The sequence below is a fragment of the Hemiscyllium ocellatum genome, chromosome 31 (assembly GCF_020745735.1).
Source record: "Hemiscyllium ocellatum isolate sHemOce1 chromosome 31, sHemOce1.pat.X.cur, whole genome shotgun sequence".
Taxonomy (NCBI): domain Eukaryota; kingdom Metazoa; phylum Chordata; class Chondrichthyes; order Orectolobiformes; family Hemiscylliidae; genus Hemiscyllium; species Hemiscyllium ocellatum.
Window position 1 is genome coordinate 43,982,750 of NC_083431.1, and position 24,193 is coordinate 44,006,942.

At 38.8% G+C, this 24,193-nt stretch overlaps 1 protein-coding gene across 7 annotated transcripts in view; it reads left to right on the forward strand.

The window, feature by feature from the left end:
* Positions 1-24,193, forward strand: part of LOC132830462 (general transcription factor II-I-like) — a 148,042-nt gene that overhangs the window by 7,915 nt on the left and 115,934 nt on the right. For all 7 annotated transcript variants that reach the window (XM_060848196.1, XM_060848197.1, XM_060848194.1 and 4 more), the window contains exons 2-3: positions 18,281-18,384; positions 21,728-21,866. In XM_060848196.1, the coding sequence (XP_060704179.1) occupies positions 18,286-18,384; positions 21,728-21,866 (238 nt within the window). In that variant the 5' untranslated portion in view covers positions 18,281-18,285. The remainder of the gene's footprint in view (positions 1-18,280; positions 18,385-21,727; positions 21,867-24,193) is intronic.

Here is a 24,193-nt window from a genome sequence, read left to right on the forward strand (position 1 = left end):
TACATCTAGGCCAGAAAATCCAGGTTTAGATCCCACTTGCTCCAGAGATGTCATAATCAAACTGATGGAACATGTTAAAAGCATTTGTAAACATATTGAAAGCATCCTGTGACACAGTTGAAGTGTCCCTACCTCTGCACCAGAAGGCCCAGGTTCCATGACCTGCTTCAAAGTGAGAGCTGTGGAAATGTCAAGTTGATATAGTGAGAGAGACTGGGATGCTGAGATAGAGGTTTACACACAGGATTCGATCTTCTATCAAGGAAAATAATAATATTTTGTCCTTCATCATCTGGCTTAGATCCATTTTTAGTATTAGTTGCCAAGGTATAATTTATTGAGTGCAAAAAAACAAATTGAGTTTTAAGATCTGTGAAGTTATACCCATTAGGAATGTTTGAATTGGCTGAATCTTTGTTGAACAGAGAAGGTTGAGGGATGATGTGATTAATGTCTTTTAAAATTATGGAAGCTTTTCATAGTGGATTCAAAGAAACTTGCATTTTTAAGAAAAAAAAACAAAGTAAGATAGTCATACAGAAGTCAAATATTAGGATGAAACCTTTTTACCCAGTGGGGAATTCATTACAGTGGAGATAGATAGCTACCCCATCTATGCTAAATAATGAGACAGTAAGAGTTAGTGCAGCAAAGATGGTTGGGATGTTCAAATGGAGCATATCCACCTGAATGGTCTGCTTTTGGGCCAAATGGCCTGTTTCTGCTGTATGTGATAATTCTCCTTTTTTTAAGAAAAGGACTAGAATCAGCTATTTTACCCTTCAAACCTAGCAAGTCCTTGGTTGATTTGTGGCAAAAATCTGTAATCCCTGCCATTGTCACATTATTTACTGTGCTTTTAGCTAGCAGTTTGGCAGTCATAAATGCAAATTAGAAATTCATCTAGCATCAATTGCATGGTGTTTGAGAGTTCTAAACTTCTGTTGTCTTTTGACATTTGTATTTCCTGACCCCTCGCCTGATATAACTGGCTGAAATATCTAATGTTTGACTATCCCACCATCTCTTTATTTCAGTTGGCTATGGAAATCTTTCCTTTATTCACACACAACATTCCTGTACTGTCAGATCATATGATATATGCATTTTTCTTTCAAATTTCAGGAAGTACAGTGTTGAGTTTGTCAGCTCTGGTAACTTGGATTTCAAGTGTCAATCTGATAAATGCAGATAGCCATCTGTCCAGGATCAATAAATCATTCCTTAGTCCAGTAACCAGAGTTGAATGCAGTACTCCCTGGTGTGGTCTAATTAGGACTTTGTGAGGCTGTACCATAAGGGTTATAGAGAGAAGGTTAGAGAAAGGGTTCAAGAAACACATCAGCCCTGATTGAATGATGGAGCAAAGTCGATGGACAGATTGGCATAATTGTTCTGCATGGAATGTTCTTAGCTTGTATTCTCGTCCATTTGATATAAGGCCCAGCATTCTGCTAATGTTTTGAAATTATTTCCCATACCCCTAATTGCCTTTTAATGTGGTCCTTAGTCTGGACCTCCAGTATCATTTGGAAAGCACCCTTTTTTTTTCTTTTTCGGGTGGATGACTTAACACTTGATTGCCTTGAAATCCTTTTGTAATTTATTTTTGCTTGCTCACTCACTTAATCTTCTATCCTGCTATAAGTTTTGCTTATAATGCTTCAAAAATTGATTTGCATAGCTACCTGAGCCATTAATAAATAGGATCAGGTTGAAGCCTTAAAGCAGAGCATTGATAGGTGCCTGCTGAAAATTAGTGTCACCAGTTAGTCCATATTTTGACTGTTGCAGTAAAGCTATTGCTTTCAGTTACATATGCTTTAACTTTGGTAAATTGTCTCTGAAAATGAGCTTTACTGGATTGTTTTTATTCATTTCTGGAATGGGGCATCACTGGCTAGACCAACATTTATTGCCCATTGCTAATTGCCCAGTGGGCAATTAAACTTCAACCACATTGATCTGGAATCACTTAAAAGGATGGCAGCTTGCATCCCTAAAGGACGTTAGTGAACTAGATTTTTTTTCCCAACGGTTGACCGTGGATTCAAAACAGCAGCTAATGAACTTGAAAGACCCTATACAGACAACAAGTGTATTGTAATCATATCATCTTTTTAAAGAGATCAAAACTGTATCCTGTACTGTTAGTTCACTAAAGCTATACAATTAACACAATAAAGGCCGAAGTATCATATCCCTTCCTAACTTCTTCTGTACCTGTGTAGTCATTGTTTTTTGTGTTGAAGGACACCGGATTTCCCTGCATCCCATATTAATGTCCTTTTTAAAGAGAAATGCTTTTCAGTTTTTACTGTTAAGAAGGTATTATTCAAATCATTAATTTATAATACTGACTGGACATATGCATGTATACATACCCTGAACTTTCTCAGGGTGGTGGGAGGTGGGGTGAAGAAACAACATTCTGCAAAGCAAGGCATGAATCGCAACAGAAACAATGTTGCATTTGGAAAGGAATAGTTTGATTAGAGTGTGTCCATACGGTTTTATGAAGGGTAGGTTGTGCCTAACTAACCTTTTTGAGAAGGTGACAAAATAGGTGGATAAAGGTAAAGTGGTTGTTGTGTATATGGACTGTCTAGGCGTTTGATAAGGATCCACACAGGCTATTGCACAAAATAGAGTTTTGGGACTGAAGGTGATTTAGCCAATTGGGTCAACTGGGGAAGGGGCATGACCTAGTTTTAATTAACATCGGCTGTGGCAATGCGGGAAACGTACAAAGGTTGACTTGAGTGTTTCTGGTTGTAGTTTGTAATGGAATATGCAGTTTGGACCAGTAGGGGAGCACAAGGGAGATACTGTCTGAATAGAGGACTTTTCAAATGTTTTGTTGATTCAGTTGATCCTTCTTTTGGAGTTTGTGTTTTCAGGTCAGATTGTAACTGGAACCGTGGACTTCTGGGGAAACTGAAGTTTGTTCAGATTGGTTTTCTTCAGCCAGCCAGCCCGCACTGCTAAGCAAAGGCCGAATCCAGGAACTGACAAATATCAAAGTTATTGCAGTGATTGACATTACTTAAAATAATTGTGCCTAGATTTGGCCTAAGAAAGATCAGCTTTATTGTGAAGTATTTGTACATAGGTAATGCTGGTGGGCCAATGTATTTGTTGTGATTGTGCTGTAGTGGTTCTAGGAAGTGAACAAATTTTTAGAAACTCTTTAACTGTTGAATGAGAACCTGGGCCTAAATCCTCAAAGGAATCGACCCAAAATTCCAATTGATTTTGAAGCTTTGAAGATATTTCTGAATGAATTTGCTGCATTTTTTAAGTGAATTGTCTGGTAAATCTGACATTGTATTTTCTATTTTAATGTGTCAGTTACTAATTAGTGTGAAAATTGTGAAATGTTAACTGATTTTGCGCTTTGCATATTTAATTTGATTTTGGTTTGATTACTTAAACTAAAAAATTCTAACAATTGAGCATTTGTTCATTTTTCTGGGTTTGTTTTTGGTCCACTGGCTTCCATTGGGTCAAAAGTTATTTGTTACTGGTCACAAATTGGATCAAACTCTGGGACATAAGACTGAGTTAGCAACACATCCATCCGTGAGCCTGGATTTTATTCCAATTTCCCCTGATTTGGTGCAAAATTTTAACCTGTAATTTGGTTGGGCATATACTGTCTTCAGGACTGAGGCTGGGAGGGAGAAACAAGCAATAGTTATTCATATTTAGCCAGTCATTTGTTTAGCTTGGGTTGCTACTCTTAGTGTTCTAACTTATGGCGTTATTTCAGGTTTTTTTATGACAAAGGCCAGTTCTTGTGCACGATCAATTTTTTTTAAGCAGTCGTCGTCGTCTCGAGAGATTTCTAAAACTTGACAGTTTGAGATTGAGGTATGACTTTTGTGTATTAATATTTATGTCAGAGTTAGGATTTGAGGAGTGTTGTATGGGATTTGGTTGGTTGGACTGAAAGAGCTTAATTAACTTTATAGGTAATTCTGTAGCAATGATTTTGGTTTTTTTTAAAGTGAGATCTTTGGATGCTAATAGGATTTTTTTTCCCCATGTTGAAAGCTTTCTCGTGCAAAAAAAAGTAAATAGCTGCGTATTAGACTTTCAGTTTAAAATGAGAGAGAATTATTTCTTTAGTTTTGCATAGGGCAAACATTCATGGCTTGTTAAAAGCATTTGAGTTTCAGCTTAGCAGTATTTGCAGAAGTTTTAGCTGAAGCTGTATATGTAAAGCCGTTATCGTTGAGAGGGAAATAACTTTTGAAGAAATTGATTTAATCTCCACCATGTAAGGGATTTAGTTTGAAAATTTCAGGCCAGAGGTGTTAGATTAACGGCCTAAATGGCTGCCTCTGCTCAAAATAAGTCAATCAGATTGGCTTCGATTCCCAGTTGACAAAGTTAGCTCAAACCCTCTGACTGGGAAGTGAGTTGTCTCATGTTCTAGTAGTATAAATGAGTGCTTTGGGATTTATGGAATTGTAGTTTGCTGTGTGTTTTAAGATGTTTAATATTTCATATGTAAGTAGTTTTGGTTTATTCTGTTTATCTATTTCTTTTGCATAGTAAACTTCTGTTTTGGTTATAACTGGATCTATAGTATTGTGTGTTTCAATGAAAAGCAGACCTTTTTAAAACCAAAAAAAAAGTCTATAGAACAGGTTTCAGTCTTGACTTCTGGCTTATCCAGTAATAAAATAATCAGCTGGGATCATAACAATGCCCTTGGCACCCCTTTAATGTGATAACTTCTTAGTTCTCAAAATGCTGCTTATTATCCTTTTTTTTTCGATACCATAGTAATTGCACTGAGCGTATCTGCAACACTTACAGGAAAGAAAATAGATCAGTTTGCTTTACAGTTTAAACAGATTGAAGTTTCAGCCATTTTTCTTAAGTTGTAACTTAAATTACTGCAGTATATCATTTTTATATTTTTGAAGGTTTTTTTTGTAGGGATCTCTGTAGCTGATTAAATATATCAGGAATTTTATAGTATACCAACAGATTGGTTGGTTGATGGTCTGCATCTTGTATTTGCAGGATGCCATATAGATATGCATTTATTAAGAATTTTTAAACGATTCTCACTTATACACAAACTGAAATGCTAGCTGAAAAGTAGAGATGAATCAAATTTTTCTGTCTCTGTAGTTTAGTGTGAGCTATGCAGTCCATTCTATTGCTGTACTGATGCATATTTATTTCCCTTTAACAATTCCCCATATGTTTGACTGCTCTGAGTGGACCTTTTTTTGTTTATTGGTGTCACTGCTGCTATCTGTGTGGGCACACATCACCATGTGTGCAATATAGGACCAGCTGTATGTATGAGCAGCCACACAGCTTAGAGGGGCATTGCCCTGCAGTGTCTATCCAGTGTCCTTTTTGAAATCATGGTTCTTGTCTGCTTCCATTGCCGTCATAATGAGTTCCAGGTCACTGCTAGACTATAGACATATACCGCACAAAGACTGGCCCATCGCAACTGTGCCAGGCAACAAAGTTAGGACTGCAATAATGTTATTTGATATTGCTTCATTCATAATCTTACAGGTTATGGCAAGGCAAATGCATATCTAAATGCTGGTATGGTCCCATCTGATTCTGAAATCTTGGTTAACAAATTTTATATTTATTGTTTTAGCAAGGCGGTCTGTCACTGAAACAAAACCAGTTTATTTCATAAGTAAATAGAATAAACCAAACTATTTGTACACGAAACAAATCTAAAGATTTTCAAACAGGTTAAATAGGATTATGTTTTACTAACAGCACTCCATTGCAGCTCTCAAATACTGGACTGAATTTCCTTCCCTGTTGCACATTGGGTTTGACTAAGCTGTGACTTCAATCCCTGATCTTGAGAATCTGAGCCTATTTTGATTTTTTTTTTATATATACGATTGAGTTTAGCCTTTCTCAGCTTCACCTAACTCTGTGTTTTAATTAATACTTTTGCTCTGAAACTTTTAAATTAAACTCCTTACTGAGATAATCTGTTTCTTAAGTTTTAAACTATCACTTCCTCAGAAGCAACTGTTTTGCCCATTCAGCTTCAGTCAAGATTTCTGCGAACTGACTATCTTAAACAATGAAAAAACACACTTCTTGAACCCTCTAACTGAACCTAATGCATGTCACACTGTTTACTTTGTTCATAAATTTCTCCAATTTAAGCAAATTCCTATCCAGATTTATCTTTTCACTTCTTAAAAATTGCATCGCTTGTTATAGAAATACTTGCAGTTAATTGATAAACTCCTTCAGACATTCACACAAAAACAGTTTCAGGCTACTAGCTCAAATCGAGATTCCTACAATAATGGATATTAACATACAAATGAATTGCATCTTACATCACAACTGGTTGAAAGTTAAGAATTCCTGACTCCAATTTCCAATCAGGCAATAGTTCCAGACTCTGGCCAGCCTCTGTGAGAAATTCTTTTCACTTTGTCACTCCTCAGCCTTTTACTACTTCCTTAAATCTGTGCTGCCTGGTTATTGACGCCACTATTCATACTTAGCCTCTAATCAACCACATTAATGCCCCTAAAAATTATATTCCTCTATCGGGCCCCTCCACATTTTCTGCTTCAAAGACTGCATACCCTCCCTCATCCAACAGTTTCTCATTTGTCCATCCTGCCAGCTCAGGCAGCATTCTGGTAATTCCCCTCTCTGTGCACTAGTGCACAATCACGTCATTCCGACCAGACCAGAAGTGTAGTTGTAGCCTAACCAGTTTTTATATAGTTGCAGCATAATTTCTCTGCTGTTTGTATTCTGTGGACACCACAAGTCCTTAAGATTTTCTGTTCTTCCCACGGTCTGACTGTTCTGGGGACATTAAGAGTATTCCGGCTAAGTTTGCAGATAATACAAAGATAGGTAGAGGGGCCGGTGATATTGGGGAGGCTGCAAAGGGATTTGGACAGGTTAGGAGAGTGTGCAAAGAAGTGGCAGATGGAGCACATCATGGAAAAGTGTGAGGCCATGTATTCTCGTAGGAAGAATAGAGGCACAGGCTATTTTTTAAAGCAGGGAAAAACATTCAGAAACCTGAAGTGCAGAGAGACTTGGGAGTTCTAGTCCAGGATTCCCAAAGTAAACTTGTAGGTTGAGTCAGCATTTAGGAAAGTAAATGTAATAATGGCCATTATTTTGAGTGGACTTGAATATAAAAGAAGGGATGTACTTCTGAGGCTGTATATGACTCTGGTCAGACTACGTTTGTAGTATTATGCACAGTTTTGGGCCCCGTGTCTCAGGAAGGATGTACTGGCCCTGGAGCATGTTCTTAGGAGGTTCACGACAACAGTGAATGAAAAGCTTAACGTACGAGGAAAGTTTGAGGACTCTTGAGTCTATACTTGCTGGAGTTTAGTAAGATGATGGGGGAGCTCTAATTGAAACTATTCAGAATACTGAATAGCCTGGACAGCGTGGATGTTGGGAAGTCTCTACAGGAGCTAGGACCCGAGGGCGTAGCCTTGGAGTGAAGGGAAAATCTTTTAGAACTGAGTTAAGGTGAAACGTATTTAGCCACAGAGTGTTGAATCTGTGGAATTCACTGCTACAGAAGGTTGTGGAGGCTAAGTCATTGAATAGATAGGTTCTTGGGTTGATTGTCAAGGGTTATGGGGAGAAGTGGGAGAATGGGTTGTAAAATTTATCAGCCATAGTTGAATGGAGGAGCAGACTCAATTGGCTGAATGGCCTAATTTATGCTCTTATGGTCTTATTCATATTCTCCCTTGCTCGAGCATTCCCTGACAAATTTTTTTCAGGGTTGCATTCCATTTCTGACTGTTGCACACTTGTCAGATTGTTGGATATCACCTTGCAGTTTGCAGCTATCCTTTTTTTATGATTTAGCACCCTACCAATTTTCATGCCATCTGTAAACATCTTGATGATATATCCTACTTTTTACCTCCACATAATTAACGTAAATCATAAACAGCATGGGCCTCAGCATTGAGCCTGCAGAGCCCCACTGAAAACAGACTTAGAACATAGAATATAAAACAATACAGTGCAGAATAGGCCCTTTGGTCCTCTGTTGCGTCAGCCTGTGAACTAATCTAACCCTTCCCCCTACACTATCCTATCATCATCTGTGTGCTTATTCAAGGATTATTTAAATGCCCCTAATGTGGCTGAGTTAACTACATTGGCAGGCAGGGCATTCCACGCCCTTACAACTGAGTAAAGAACATGCCTCTGACATCTGTCTTAAATCTATCACCCCTCAATTTGTAGCTATGCCCCCTCGTACAAGCTGACGTCATCATCCTAGAAAAACGACTTTCGTTGTCAACCCTATCTAATCCTCTGATCGTCTTGTATGTCTCTATCAAATCCCCTCTTAGCTGCCGCCTTTTCAATGAGAACAGACCCAAGTCTCTCAGCCTTTTCTCATAAGACCTTCCCTGCAGACCAGGCAACATCCTGGTAAATCTCCTCTATCGTTTTACAATGCTCCCACATCCTTCCAGTAATGGGGCGACCAGAATTGTACATAATATTCCAAGTGCGGCTGCACTAGCATTTTGTATAGTTGCAACATGACGTTACAGTTCCAGAACACATTCCCTCTACCAATAAAACCTAACACACCATATGCTCTTAACAGCACTATCAACCTGGGTGGCAACTTTCAGAGATTTATGTACATGGACTCTAAGATTCCTCTGAACTTCCACACTCCCAAGAATCTTTTCATTGACCCTATATTTTACCTTACTGTTGTTCTTTCCAAAGTGAATCACCTCTCATTTATCTGTGTCTAGATTAGGGTGTGCAGGAAAAGCACAGCAGGTTAGGCAGCATCCGAGGAGCAGAAAAATCAATGTTTCCAGCAAAATTCCTTCATCAGGAAGCTTTTGACCGAAATGTCAATTTTCCTGCTCCTCGGATGCTGCCTAACCTGTGCTTTTCCAGCACCGCTCTAATCTAGACTCTGATTTCCAGCATCTGCAGTCCTTACTTTTGCCTCACATTTATCTGCATTGAGTTCCATTTGCTATCTCTCAGCCCAATTCTGCAGTTTATCCAAGTTGCCCCTGCAACCTGCAACATTCTTCCACATTCTGTCCACCACTCCACTGACTTTAGTGTCATCTGCAAACTTACTAAGCCATCCACCTATTCCTGTGTCTAAGTAATTTATAAAAATGACAAACTGCAGTGGTCCCAAAACAGATCCTTTGTGGCACACCGTTAGTAAAGGGACTCAAGTCTGAATATTTTCCATCAAACACTACTCGCTGCCTTCTTGCAGAAAGCCAGTTTCTCATCCAAGCTGCTAAATCACCCTCGATCCCAATCCTGTGCACTTTCTTCAATAGCCTACCATGTGGAACTTTATCAAAAGCTTTACTGAATTCCATGTATACCATGTCAACTGCCCTAACCTTGTCCACCTGCTTGGTCACCTTCTCAAAATCACTCATGTTTGTGAGACATGACCTGCCTTTGACTATCTGCAATCAAATTATTGCTTGCTAGGTGATTATAAATCCTATCTCTTATAATCCTTTCCAAAACTTTTCCTACAAGAGGCACTAGTCTGTAATTACCTGCCCCATCTCTACTGCTCCTCTTGAACAAGAACACACAATTTGCAATCCTCCAGTCCTCTGGTACTAAATCTGTATGCCATGATAACTCAAAGATCAAGGCCAAATGCTCCAACATCTCGCTCGCTTCCCAGAGAATCCTCCAATAAATCCCATCTGGCCCAGGCGGCTTGTCTACTTCCAATCCTTTTAGAATTGATAACACCACCTCCTTACTAACCTCGATCCTTTCTAGTCAAATAGCCTGTACCTCATTCTTCTTCTCTGCAATATTATACTTTTCCTGAGCGAAAGTAAATGAGAAATAATCATTTAGCACCTCCCTGATCTCCACAGGGTCTATGTACAACTTCCCACTTCTGTCTTTTGACTGATCCTAATCCTACCCTAGTCATCCTTTTATTCCTCACATATCTGTAGAAAGCTTTAGGGCTCTCCTTTATTCTACCTTCCAAAGACTGCTCGTGTCCTTTCCTTGCTCTTAACTCTCTGTAAATTCTTCCTAGCTAATTTGTAACTCCTCTTTGCCTCATCTGAACCCTTTCGTCTCAACGTCACGTACGCTTCCTCCTTCCACTTAACAAGAGATGCATTTCTTTACTAAACAATGGTTCTCTTGCCTTATCACTTCCTCCCTGCCTGACAGGGACATACCTATCAAGGACATGAAATAACTTCCTTTAAACCAGCTCCACCATTCAATTGTCACCATCCCCTTCGTTTTGCTGCCCCATTCTATGCATCCTAACTCTTGCCTAATTGCAGTATAATTGCCCTTCACTCATCTATGATTTTGCCCTGTAGAATGTATCTATCACTTTATCATCACCTAAACTAAACAAAACATATATCTGAATTATGGTCACACTCTTCAAAGTGCATACCTACCACTAAATCAATCATCTGGCCTGGTTCATTACCAAGCACCAGATAAAGTGTGGCCTCTTCTTCTCTCTCTTTCTTCCTCCTCCTCCTCCTCCTCCTCCCCCCCCCCCCCCCCCCCCCCCCCCCCCCCAACCTGTTGTTGGCCATTCAACATCCTGTGTCTGGAAACCCTCCTGCACACATTGGACAAAACTGATCCATCCAACTTGAGTTGTACCATCTCCAGTCAATATTGGAGAAGTTAAAGTCCCCCATAATGACTACCCTGTGTTCCTTTCACTCCTACCCAGAATCATTGTGCTGATCCTGTTTCCCCCACATCATTGGAACTCTGCTGGGGCCTTTTTTATTTTAAAAAAAAACACTCTCAGCTGTGTGACCCCCCCCCCCCCCCCCCCCCCCCCCCCCGCTCTGTTTCTAACCGCAGCCCATACCACCTCAGTAGAAGAGGCCTTATCAAAAGTTCTTTCAGCCTCTGTTATACTGTCTGTGACTAACAAGGCCACACCTCCTCCTCTCTTACCGCCTTCCCTTTTCTTAATGAAAGATCTAAATCCTGGAACCTGCAACATCCATTCCTGACGCAACTCTAGCTATGTCTTTGAAATGGTCGCAACATTGAAGTTCCAAGTATCTAATGTGTGCAAGCTCACCTACCTTATTTTGGATACTTCTGACATTGAAGTAGACACTTCAAGCTAGCTTGCTGTCTGCCAGCACATTCCTGTGAGCGTGAAATCCTGTCCATATCCTCTACTCTCATCCTTCTGTGCACTGGAACTACACCTCCAAGTTCCTATCCCCCTGCTGAGCTAGTTTAAACCCACTTGAATAGCACCAACAAATTTCTTACCCAGGGTATTAGTACCCCTCGGGTTCAACTGAAGACAGTCCTGTTTGTATAGGTCCAACTTTCCTTAGAATGAGCCCCAATTATCCATGTACCTGATCCCCTCCTTTCTGCGCCATCCCTGCAGCCATGTGTTCATCTGAGATATCTCCACATTCCTTGCCTCGCTATCACATGGCATGTGTAACAAACCAGAGATGACAACTGTTTGTTCTAGTTCTCAGCTGTCACCTTACCCCCTGAATTCCTGCCTTACATCCTTATCCTTCTTTCTACGTGTCGTTGGTACCTACGTGGACCACGACTTGGGGTTGGTCACCCTCTCCCTCAGGACCCCAAAGACACAATCTGAGACATCACAGGTCCTGGCATTTGGGAGGCAACACATCAACTGTGAGTCTCGTTCATTCCCAACAAGCCTTCTATCTGACCCTCAACTATCGAGTTTCCAATGACTAACACTCTCCTCCTTTTCCCTCCTTCCCTTCTATGCAGCAGGGATAGATTCTGTGCCAGAGACCTGCACCTCATGGCATGCCCTTGGTAAGTCCCTCCCCCACCTGAAAACAGTATACATGTTTTTCAGGGGAATGACCGCAGGAGATCCCTGTGGTGACTGTTTCTTTCCCCTTCAGACAATTACCCAGCTTTCTTCATGCCTAGGAGTAACTACTTCCCTGCAAGTCTTATCTGTCACAGTCTCTGCCTTCCGAATGATCCAAAGTTCATCCAGCTCCAGTTCCCTAACGTGGTCTTGGAGGAGTGAATGTTGGTGCACGCATTGCAGATGCACTTTGGGACGCTATAGGCGTCCCTCACCTCCAACATCATGCAGGAGAAGCATTCTTCCTGCATTGCCATCCCTATTAGTCCCCTTAACAAAATATTAAAAAAAAAAGGAGCTTATCTAATATGTTCCTTGCATTTAAAGTTAGAGGTGGTGGTTGAGTGGGAGGCCTGACAAAGTAGGGTCTCTGGTTTAAAAAACACTCACTTCTATAGCTGTAGGGAAATAAAAAAAAGTCCAGGAAGCCATGTGCAGCTTCGCCTTGGATCTCATGGGCTGTCATTTTCTTGACCAGCCTAATATGAGGAACCTTATCAAAAGTCTTACAAACATCCAGGTAAGCCAAATCAAATGCATTACTCTCCTGGTTACCTTCTCAAATTCGCTCAAATTTGTCAAACACGACTACCTTAGCATGGATTTGTTATCGCTGATTTATCAATGTTTATCCAAGTGCAGATATAGTCTGTTCCTCAATTCATTTTAATAACTTGCACCAATGAGGTTAGAAGAACGCTCTAGTTTCTCTTCAGGTACTCTTGTTTTTCATCAAATTGTATAAATGTTATTGAAATGAATTTCCTGGTGTATCCCTTTTTATTATTTTGGTGTTAGCAATCCTCTGGCTAAAGAGAATTTGAAAATTATAGCCTTGGCCCCGATACCACCTCACTTCCTTTACAGCATTGGAGGTATCTCATCTGGCTTGCAGATTTATCCACTTTTTAGACTGCGAAACTCACTATTAAGTTCTCTCTCTCATTCTCCCCCTCTCCTTTTAACTTTGAATGTTTCATAGTCTTCCATCCTGATGCCTTTTCTGGTACAAAGACCGATGCAAAGTATTCACTGTGGACTGAATCCATGTTGTCTGGGTCCACTGTTACACAAAAGGCTATTTGGGATGCATCAAATATGTAATACCAATCTGTTTCTTCGCTTTTATGTTGTCAGCTAATGAAAAATTTTGGTATTAATGACTTTGATCATATACTAGTCATGTTAAATTTGAGTGTCCTAAGACTTGGCTCCACACTCCTATTGTTATTTTTTCTCCAATGTCCAGCCATTATTCAAGTCCTTGCTGTTGTTGTCAAATCTGTAGATTTTTCCATTGAATCATAGAATCCAAACAGCATGGAAGCAGGCTTTTTGGCCCTTTGAGTCCACACCAACCCACCCCCAACCCATCCGTCCAACTCTGCATTTCCCATTGCTAATCCATCCAGCCTGTGCATTCCTGGAAACTTCCGGTAGTTTAGCATGGCTAATTTGCCTAACCTTCCCATCACTAGGCTGTGCAAGGAAACTGGAGCATCCGGAGGAAACCCATCTAGACATAGGGAGAAAGTCAGCTGAGAGTGGAATTGAACCCAGGACCCTAGTGCTGTGAGGCAGCAGTACTAACAATTGAGCTGTCATGCTATCTGATAAGGCACCAACGCTCTTTCTGCTTGTTTTCAAATCAGGGACCTTTTCGTGTATAAGGCAAATGTATGACCCACTAGTTTAGAAACCGTTTTATCTGCCATATATCTCAAGGCCCTGCTAATTGTCTACTTCAACGTGAGCAAAATATAGTCACCTTGCACGTGTCTCATGATAGAGTGAAATACTTCAGACTCTAAAAATTTGGAATAAAAACTGAAAATGCTGAAACATTGAATAAGTTGTAGCTCTGACCTTTCGTCAGAACTAAAGATTTTTTGAGCAAATAAAAGTGTGACGGGAGGGTTAGAGGAACAAAATGATAGGTCTCAGGCTGGAAAGAACGAGGCGATAAATTACATATGCTGCTTGCACTGGATTCAGCCTTGCTTTTATGTTTTTTAAAAAAAATTTTTATGCATTTTTTTCAGACTTGCATAACTTTGCCTCCTATTAATTGAATTCACTTTTGTTGATTTTTATATTTGTTTAAGAAATGTGAAAAATTAGAAGACATGGAATGAGTTGGACCTCTTCTGGATTGGAAGAGGTTTTTTCATGTGATTTCATCAAGCACTTAAGTCAACAGTGCTGTAAGCCACCTCTTAGAGTCAAGAGTCCTACAACACAGAGACAGGCCCTTTGTTCCAAACTGGTCCATGCAGACCAAAATGTCCACCATGTTAACCCCATTTCCCTGCAGTTTTGTCCATATCTTGCTAAGCATTTCCTATTCATGTATTTGTCCAAATGCCTTTTTAAATGTTGTTAATGTACCTGCCTTATCCACATGCGTTAGCAGCTCATTCTGTATGCATACCACCCTCTGTAAATAAAAAAAAATGTGCCCTTCTGGTTTCCTTTTATTATTTCCCCTCTAACCTTAAACTGATGTTCCTGTTTTCCCCCTTCACTTAGTCGAAGTAAAATACTTTAGACAGTGTAGTTTTACCTTTTTTTAAATCTTTATTCTTGGCCCTGGAGGGAGAGCGAGAACGGTCGTCCATATGCACAGAGGCACACATTCATGGTCTTCTCCGGAAGAGCAGTTTCTCAGCGAACTATATACTCATTTTACGGGAGGAGCATCCAGATAAGGCAACATACATATGAATTGGGTGACTGTTACAATCAGCGAGGATCAACAGTAAAGATTAAGCCATCTCCTGTTACACAATGAATAATTGGCTTCACGTAATGAATACTTTTTCACCTTGTTAAACTGACCTTGCATACTGAATGCTTCCAATATTGTTAAATGACTCTACATGATGAATGCTTTTCCACCTTGTTAACCCATTACCCTTGCCTCCAGCACCACATTGTTAACTAAGTGCTTATCTCACCTGAGTCATGCTCAGCTGAACCCCTTATTTCACAAAACTCAGAACGTAACTCTTTCCCTGCCTGATTATACCCTATGCACATTCTCACTCTCTAGTCCTTGATTCCTCAATCCTGAGAAAAAGACTGAGTGTGTTCACCTTTTCTATGCCTCTCATGATCTTATACGCTTCTATAAGATTCCCCCTCAGTCTCCTATACTCTAAAGAAAAAAGTCATGGCTCGAGCAAACTTTCTGTATAGCTCTGACCATTAAGTCCTGGCAACATCCTTGTAAATTTCTCCTGCACTTTTTTTTAGTTTAATAAAATCATTCCACTAGCAAGGTGACCAAAACTGAACATAATACTCCATGTGTGGCCTCACCAATGCCCTGTATAATTGTAACACAACTTCCCAACATCTATACTCCGTGCTCTGGCTGATGAAGGCCAGTGTGCCAAAAGCTTCCTTCACTGCCCTGTCTACTTGTGATTCCACTTTCGGGTAACTGGACCTGAACTCCAAGGAGCCTCTGTTTCATTACACTCCTTAAGGCCCTACCATTCACCATAAAACTTGTATCTTAAATTGACTTTCCAAAATGCAAGATCTCGCACTTATCTATATTAAACCCCATTTTCCATTTCTCAGCCCATATCCCCAGCTGATTAAGATATGGCTGCAATTTCTGATAAACTTCTATTTTAGTCTCATCTGCAAACCTAGTATTAGAAAAAAAACAGTTGACTTTGGGGAAGGCAAGGTGAGATTTCAAGGAGGTTAGAACTAGTTTTGTTGGTTCTTAATCACAGAAAGACCAGGCTTTGAAAAGACTGAGGGGGAGGGGGGAAGAGGCTAGATGCTACTTTTCGCCTAGCAACTCTTTCCTGGATTTGATTTTCTGTTCTACAGACCTAAGTCCATAAGGCAGACACACCTGAAGATGAAGGAATCTCTCCTGAATAACAATTTCCCAGCAGAAATTCTGGGAACCTTTATAGTTTCTATTATTAACATTTCTGACCCTGTTGAGAATCCTGGACTGTGACCAGTTGCTGAAGACTCAGACTTAGGGTCATGACAATTTTAGCTCAACGCTGTTCATCAGTCTGTGACTGTCTGTCAATAATTCAGTTTCATCGACAGGCAATCCAATGTACTGTGACAGTGCATCATATCTTATGCCTTTAAATTGTGAAACTTATTTTATTTTCTTTTAGCTTGTTATTACATCTTTCCTCCATCCCACTTGCTCTCCTTTCTAGTCTGGCAGGAGATGCACACCGTTGTTCTGCCATTCTAATATTCTGATCACTTAATGTAAAGTACTAACATCTTTTCTCCACCAATACCCACAAGCCCCTGAACTATAGCATAAATGTTGTCCCTCCACACTTCACTTCAGCTCAATCAAGAGTCATCTAGACTTGAAACGTTAGTTTATGCCTTCTCTCCATGGATGCAGCCTGATCTGCTGTGATCTTCAGCATTTATTGTTTTCAGTGCAAATTCCAGCATCTGAGGTAATTTGTTCATACTTTTGTTGTCAGACCCTCGTCCCAAGGGGTATTTTTTCTTTTTTTTTTCCCCCAGCATTTCTGCAGAGACTTGTCCGTATTTGGGAGTTTTGGGGAAAAAGGTTTAATCCTGAACTATAGTTACATAAATGGGTTTGCCATTTAGAACATAGAGCAGTAGAAGTAAGCATTTAATGTGAATATGGGACTAGATTTATTTAGGATGTCTGGTCAGCATGGATGGGTTCAACCGGAAGGTCTGTTTCCATGCTGTACATCTCTGACTCTATATGATTCTAATAAATATATTACTTTGACTATGTCAAAGAAGCCTGGTGAAAATCCCTTTCATTTTGGACAATAGTAGAGAAAAGAAATCAGCCACTTATGATTGAATCAATGCATTTAAGGAAATGGTGTGATTGGTATAATGGGGCCTGAGTATCAGTGTATTTGCATCGCTGTTATAACAGTTCTATTTTTCTTTCAAAACAGAGGAGATTTGAAATCTGACTGTCCTGAGGTTGCCACTGAGGCAATATACCTGTAATGCATCCCACCCAAACATCTGAAATGCTTGCATTTTATCAATGAAGTATGTTTGGATTCATTCATGGAGATGGAAAGTAATGCTGCTGCCTGTGCTGATTCCAGGCTGGTTGACAACCATATCACGTTACTAATCTATGATTTGGTTGTAAGTGCTGATGATCACTTTCTGGAAGAGAATGAGATATATAAGGATTTGGGAGAAGCAACGGTAGACTAGAAAATAGTCTGGTATTACCCGGGGCTAGACTAAGGGAATACAGTAAGATCTCAAGTAAAGATACTAATGGAAGAAGATCCAGTAAAGTACAAGGAACTACTTGAATTCTGAAATTATTCAGAGATGAAAAAAATGGAACATCATGAGAGGATTAACACATGAAGAAAGGGCACTTGCTTATTCATTAATGATGCTATGCAAGCTGGATGCATGCTGGCATCTGAATGTATTTAAATATTTTCACAGCAAAATCAATGTTATAAAAATATAGTAAGCTCTGACTTGCATGGCACATATCTAAATATATGGTGGCATTCCGGCTCCGTGGTTATTACTGTTGCCTCACAGCACCAGAGACCTGCGTTCGATTCCTGTCTTGGGTGACTGTCTATGTGGAGTTTGCATGTTCTCCCCATATCTTGCGTGGTTTGTTCTGGTTTCCTCCAAAGATATGCAGGTTAGGTGAAATGGCCATGCTAAATTGCCCATAGTATCAGGTACAGTAGTCAGGGGTAAATCTAGGGGGATGTCTGGGTGGGTTACTTTTCGGAGAGTCTGTGTGGACTTGGGCCAAATGGCCTGTTTCCACACTGTAGGGAATCTAACCTAATCCATTTTATGAGCATAAGGAACATGCCATTCAGTGAGGTTATGGTTGATTTGACTTCCCCAGCACTCCCGCCAAACCAAAATGTACGTGTATGCGCACTATAAAATACACATACACCCTTTCATACCTTGCTTATCAAGAATTTATCCAAGGAGCCTTTATCCAAAGGTAGTGGAGCCAGTTGGCTGTTTTCTAAATTCCAGCAGATCATGAAGTATAACCTGTCCAACCTTTTTCTTGAAACTCAGATTCCCCATTTCATCTACATGATTAATGTATTGAGCTCAGTATGACTTTAAAAATTCTGAAGAATTAAATGTTAACAACATTTAATTTTTGGCAGCATCACTTGGGAGCCAAACTGAAATTTACAGTTCCTGTTTGTGTTGAATCATTTGAGCAATTAACTTTAGTGATTTACATTTTTGCCTGAATTTTCTGATTTGAAATCAGCATTGAGACTTTCTTGGTTGTATGCTTATTTTAATGAATTTTTCTTTGTCTTCTCCCTCTACTCTTTCACACAGGAATCATGGCACAAGTTGGAACTTCACCAATCATACAGGAGGAGCCCTCCAGCGCTGAAAATCTTCTGGCAGTAAAATTCCTTATGTCAGCCTTGGAGTCTATGGTAAATTATTTGAAATTTATAAGATTGTTTGTTAATAAACCTGTGACTGACTATTAACCATCTTGTGCTACATAGGCACTTTTACTTCGTGGCTCAAAGGATTTCAGTCTTGGGGCATATTTGCAAAATGTTTTTGCTCCATTTGATATAAGTCTGTAGCAGCTTTCATGCTATACCAGTGAAGGAGATAATTCTAAATGTAGATTCAGAAGGTTATGTCACTGTTTGTTCCTACTGCTGTTGAGAAGAAAGGTCCTGTAAATCATATTAGGGAATGCTGTTGACTGTGCAAGACTCAAATGTCAAGGTGATTAATTCGCAGTAATGTAAAAATAACTATTTTGAAGCAGCCCAGGAATGTAGTGTTTACACTATGTTTGAATATGAAAATTGAAATACTGAAGATGAATGTATATAAAACTGCATTTGGAATTGTATTTGCAATTTTGGACTTCAGCTTGTAGGAAGTGACAGTCCAACAAAGTGGAGTTCTCGAACGCTGCATCACAAATATTTAGGCAAGGATCCTACAAAATCTGTCCGAATGACTTAAACTGTCATTCCTTCTGCCCCTCAGCTGTCAGTTGGCTAACTTTCTAGTGCAGGATAAAAAACTTTTCAAAGGTACACTGAAGCACAATTGTATTAACCTTGAAGGCTGGGAAGAGGTTGCCTTTAATCGCCAAAATGGTGGCAGCTTGTCTGTCCATCTACATCACACTTTTGAATCTAGGTGCTTTAATTCAGAATGGTGACGGAAAGAAAGTAAAGGACTCTGGATCCCTTACATGATGGGATATCCCTCTTTCCCATGTGTGCAAAAATCAGCAGATAAAGAATTGGGCTGACCAGTCATGAAAATCATGGCAGTAACTTAAGTTGCCATCCTTGGACTGAGGGACAACTGATAATTACTTCAGAAGGATGATGAGTGATGAAGGATTCTGAGCAAAACTCGGCTCCTTCTCAAAATAGGGCTGTGGAATTGGTTTACATTAACCCAGCAGACAGATGGTACCTTGATTTGCATCTCATTATAAAAGATGGCATTTCTAATGATGCAGCAATATTAGCCTGAATTTTTTGCCATCGGGTTCTGAAATGGAACTTGAATCCAGAACCTTCTGACAGAAGTGAAAATGCTTCCAATATATTGTAGATGGCAGTTTTTTGGCTTTCTTAATTGAGTAAGATCGGGAATATTAATTACTTTCCATTTCCATGAAGTTCGTTACAAGCATATCTTCTGGGTGTAGGTCTGGTGTATACTGAATATTTTGATACAGCAGTAATTGTTCTCATTAATCATGTGTACACTAATAAGATCAATATACAAATATGAAGAGATTTATAGTAAGAAAACTTGCTTATACTGAGGGTCTTGAGACTGAATTACCATAAGTTAACTGAATCTGTGATCATGCCAACATTTCAGAATTTATTATTGAAGAAGAAAGAAAAATTGGTAACTGGAAACAAGTGTGTGGATTTATGAATACTGCTCATTGGGAGGCTAAAAGTGGAGCAGTGGGGAGAAGTGCAACCTATTTGGATTGTAACTGTAATGTAATCTTGGAGTGATAAACTTTTGAATTGCCCAGGATGCTCCCTTTTACTGCATTTTTAGATGGTTGTGGTATTTAGATTTGTGACTTCCCAATGGGTGGTAGATATATTTTCATGAATTCGTTTGAGTGAGTGAACATGGAAATTGAGGAAAATGAGTGTTGATTTTGCTGCAAGTTGGATATTGATGCAAAAGTGGACTGTCCATAGTTGTACAGTTTAAATTTTACAGTCTCTTCATTCTTTTTTTTATTATTGTTTGATAAATCTAGATCTACTGTTATGGCAATATCTTTAGTTCATAAATTTTGAAATGAAACAAAAATCAATGCTATTTTCAAATAAAGGGTTTCTCTGTGGGGCTGTCATTCAGTATTATTCAACATATTTATACAATCAATTATTAGTAATATTACTGGAGTAGAACTGTACATTTCCAGTCCGTGCAGACGTTATTGCATACAGATTCTTACAAATTTGACTCTTTCTTGTGTTGAGAATTTTGTGCTTTATAATTTATTGAATTTTATTGGCGATACCTTTTGATCTCTTGTGCCATTTGAGTTGCAGAAAACTCTATAAATTCATTTTATGGTACACTTAGAGGATCTGTTAAGGAAAACCTGATTTGTAGATTATTTGACCTTTTTTTTTAGCCTGTTCTGCTGTATTGTTATATCAGTAACCAATGTGTCCCTAAATCTCATTTACCTGCCTTTTATTTTTATCCCCCAATTACTTGCCTTGACCTGAAGTAATTTTATTTGACCAAGTCTCAATAACTTTTTTGAGGAGGAGAGAATTCCAGATTTCCTGTGTACAAAAGCACAATTTCATATCTTAACTGGTCTAGCTCCAATTTTAAAATGTATTCCTCCTTATTTTGGATTCCCTTAGCAGCAGAAGTAGTCTCTGTGTCGATCTTATCAAGAACCCTTTATTAGCAAATGAATCAAGAGCAAGTTTATGCAACTTTTTAAAAACTTCTATCCTTTAAATCTAACCTCAGTGCCAGTGTATTTTTTTTGCTGTTATAAACATTGGCATTGCTTTGGATTGAAAACTGGCTTTAAGTATTCTGTGCACGTGGAAATCTTGAGCAGCAGGTATTAACTTTTTACAAACACTTCAAGTTATCTTTATTAGATTCACAATGAGTGATGTCAGACTTCTGCATCAAGCTCCCATTTGCTATTTTTTTCAGTTGCTATTTGGCTTATGTGCATTTATAATGTCTGTCCTCATCTGTACAATTCATAACTTAGCGTTAATTGCACATTTTGAGTTTATTTCTTTATTCAAGTTTGAATAAATATGATGTTAAGCTTAGACATAGTTCTGAGCTTTCTGTTGAACTTCAGAGCTTTTGGCATTTTGTGAAATTACAATTTTTTTTGTGTGCTACCAGTATAACTTAACCGTGTGTCAAGTGCAAGGCACGTTATGCAAATATTGATTTTCGCTGTATATAAAAATGTTGGGTTAAATCGCCTTTTCAAAAGTTCTTCTGGGCCTATGAGTCAAATAAGCAAATTCTAGGTGCACTCATTCAAACATTCAGTACTTAAGGTTGTTGATTAAATGCTGAACATAAGAGTTTACAGACAATCTATTCCTGAATTTGAAGCTTTTTGATTCTTTTGTGTGTTATATTTGTAAAAGCCTAACTCAAATTAATGTTGGAGCGATTTTATAGGTAGTATTTCATTTAAGAGTACTTGAATACATTTTTCTGTTATAGCTGAAAATGTTCATTTAATTGATGTTTCCTCTTCAGTGCCAGGAAATTGCAAAGTCAAAAGCTGAAGTGGCTTGTATTGCTGTATATGAGAAAGATATATTTGTCGTGGGGACCGAGCGAGGAAGATCTTTCATTGGAAGCCGAAAGGATTTTCAAACTGATTTTGTCAAATACTGTAAGTTAGTTAGTGCGCTCGCTTATTTTATAGTTTTAAGTGTCAGGTTAACCTTGCTGTGATTTCAAAGATTAATGAAAAGGAGTTTTAGCAACCTTGGTTTCTGTGGCTGTATCTTGAATTTGAGATTTCTATAGGACTCTTAATGTGCAACAGTTTTTAAACCTGAAGTTTTTTCACAACACTCATGCCAAATTAGTGAATTGTAATTGTGACACAGACTGGTCCACTTCTGTTTGTCATTTATATAAATGATTTGGATGAGCATTCAGGAGGTATGGTTAGTAAGTTTGCAGGTGACACCAACATTGGCATCGTGGACAGTGAAGAAGGTTATCTAAGATTACAAAGAGATTTTTAATCAATTGGGTCATTGGGCTGAAGCATGGCGGGTGGAATTTAATTTGGATAAATGAGAGATTGCATTTTGGTAATCCGAACAAGGACAGGACTTGAACAATTAATGGTAGGGCCCTGGATAGTGTTGTTGAACAGAGACCTCTGGGTTTAGGTACATAATATTTGAAAATTTGTCACTGGTAGATGGGTTGGTTAAAAGAGCATTTAGCACACTGACTTTGTTGCTCAGACCTTGAGTATAAGAGCTGCTAAGTCATTTTAGCGTTGTACAGGACATTAGTGAGGCCTCTTCTGGAGTACTTGTCACCTTTTTTGTAGGAAGGATATTATTAAACTAGCAAGTTGTAAAAAGATGTAGAAGGATGTTGCTGGATGTCAAGGACACAAAAATAGACTGGAAAGGCTGGGACTTTATTCATTGGAGGTTGAGGGGTGATCTTTAGAGGTTTCTAAAATCTTGAAGGGGTATAAATAAAACGAATAGCAAAGGTCTTTTTCTTAGGATGGGAGAGTTCAAAATTAGGGGACATATTTTTAAGGTAAGAGGAGAAAGGCAACATTTTCCAGAGAGCAGTTTGTATGTGGAATGAGCTCTCAGAGGAAGTGATGAATTCGGCACAGTTACAACCTTTTTTAAAAAGATGTTTTGGATGACATCATGAACAGTAAAGGTTTGGAGGGATATGGGCCAAATGCAGGCAGGTAAGATATTAGTTTGGGACTGGTTGGACTGAAGGTTACGTTTCCATGCTGTATGACTGACTCCATGACAATATTGTGTACTAATCCACCTGCTTAAGAAATAGTTTAGAAATATTAAGAATCAAAGAAAAATATTACATGGGAATTATTTTTCCTAAAGTACTATTTAGGAAGCACAGGAAGGCTTTTTTTTGTGTAGATTTGCATTAAATCACTAACTCTCCCATTCTTGTGTCTCTGTCTCCTCTTGGCTGTTCTCTTGGTTTGTGTTTCTGTCTCTTTGTTGAAAAAGTGGACTTGAATTTAGTGTGGGAATGTCATTTATTTGCCTGTCCTTGCTCTCCTTGAGGTGATGGTTGGAAATTTCTGTCGCAGTAGTGATCAGGAAAGATGATAATAGTATGCAAAATCATTGTTGTGTTAACTCAGAATTGATGATACAGTGATCTTGCTGATCTTGTCCAGTCAAGGTTGGTGAATTAGATTCCCTCGACATTCATTAAAGGAATATAGCAATATTCAGGTTTATAAAGACTATTGCAGTTAACCTGGTTGGTCTCAGTAAGTTGGAAATACTGAACACTTGTAAAGAAATAAAAAGACATAATATTTTGTGTTGACTTAGAGTTGTAGAAAAATAAATTGTACATTTTTTAATTTCTGAAGTTTTTGAATTGTCTTAACTTTGAGCAATTCACAATCTCGAAATTGTAAACAAGAACTAAATAGAAAATACTATAAAGGATCGCATGTCTAGCAGTATTTGTGGAGAGGGTAAAAGTAATGACCCTTTTCTCAGTTGATTACATGGGTAGAATGATTCTATCAACTACAGGAGAATAAAATTCTATAACACCTGCTACAATAGGCAAGTGTTACAGAAAGTGGGAGTTGGTATACTTTCCATACGACGACTATTTGGTATTGCTTTGAGGTTAATGGTCTGCACTGCACTGGAAATGGTGAACCCATTTTTTTTCTGAGATTTAATGTCTTAAGTTATCCTTGGTTCCAATCGATTTTGGATTGTAAAGTGTATTTTTGAATAAAAAAACATTGCCTTTTTAATGTCAGGGCTTGTATGTGCTGCAAGTGCACCCCCTGTAGTTACATCAGTGACAAACATTTTTTGTTCACCAGTTGCTGTGTTTACATTGTTGCAATAAATTGCTTTTGTACATGGAATACAAGTGTAAAATGTATTCTGTCCAATTTTTGGTAAGATAGTACAGGCATTGTGGTATACATAACATTTCATGAACTTA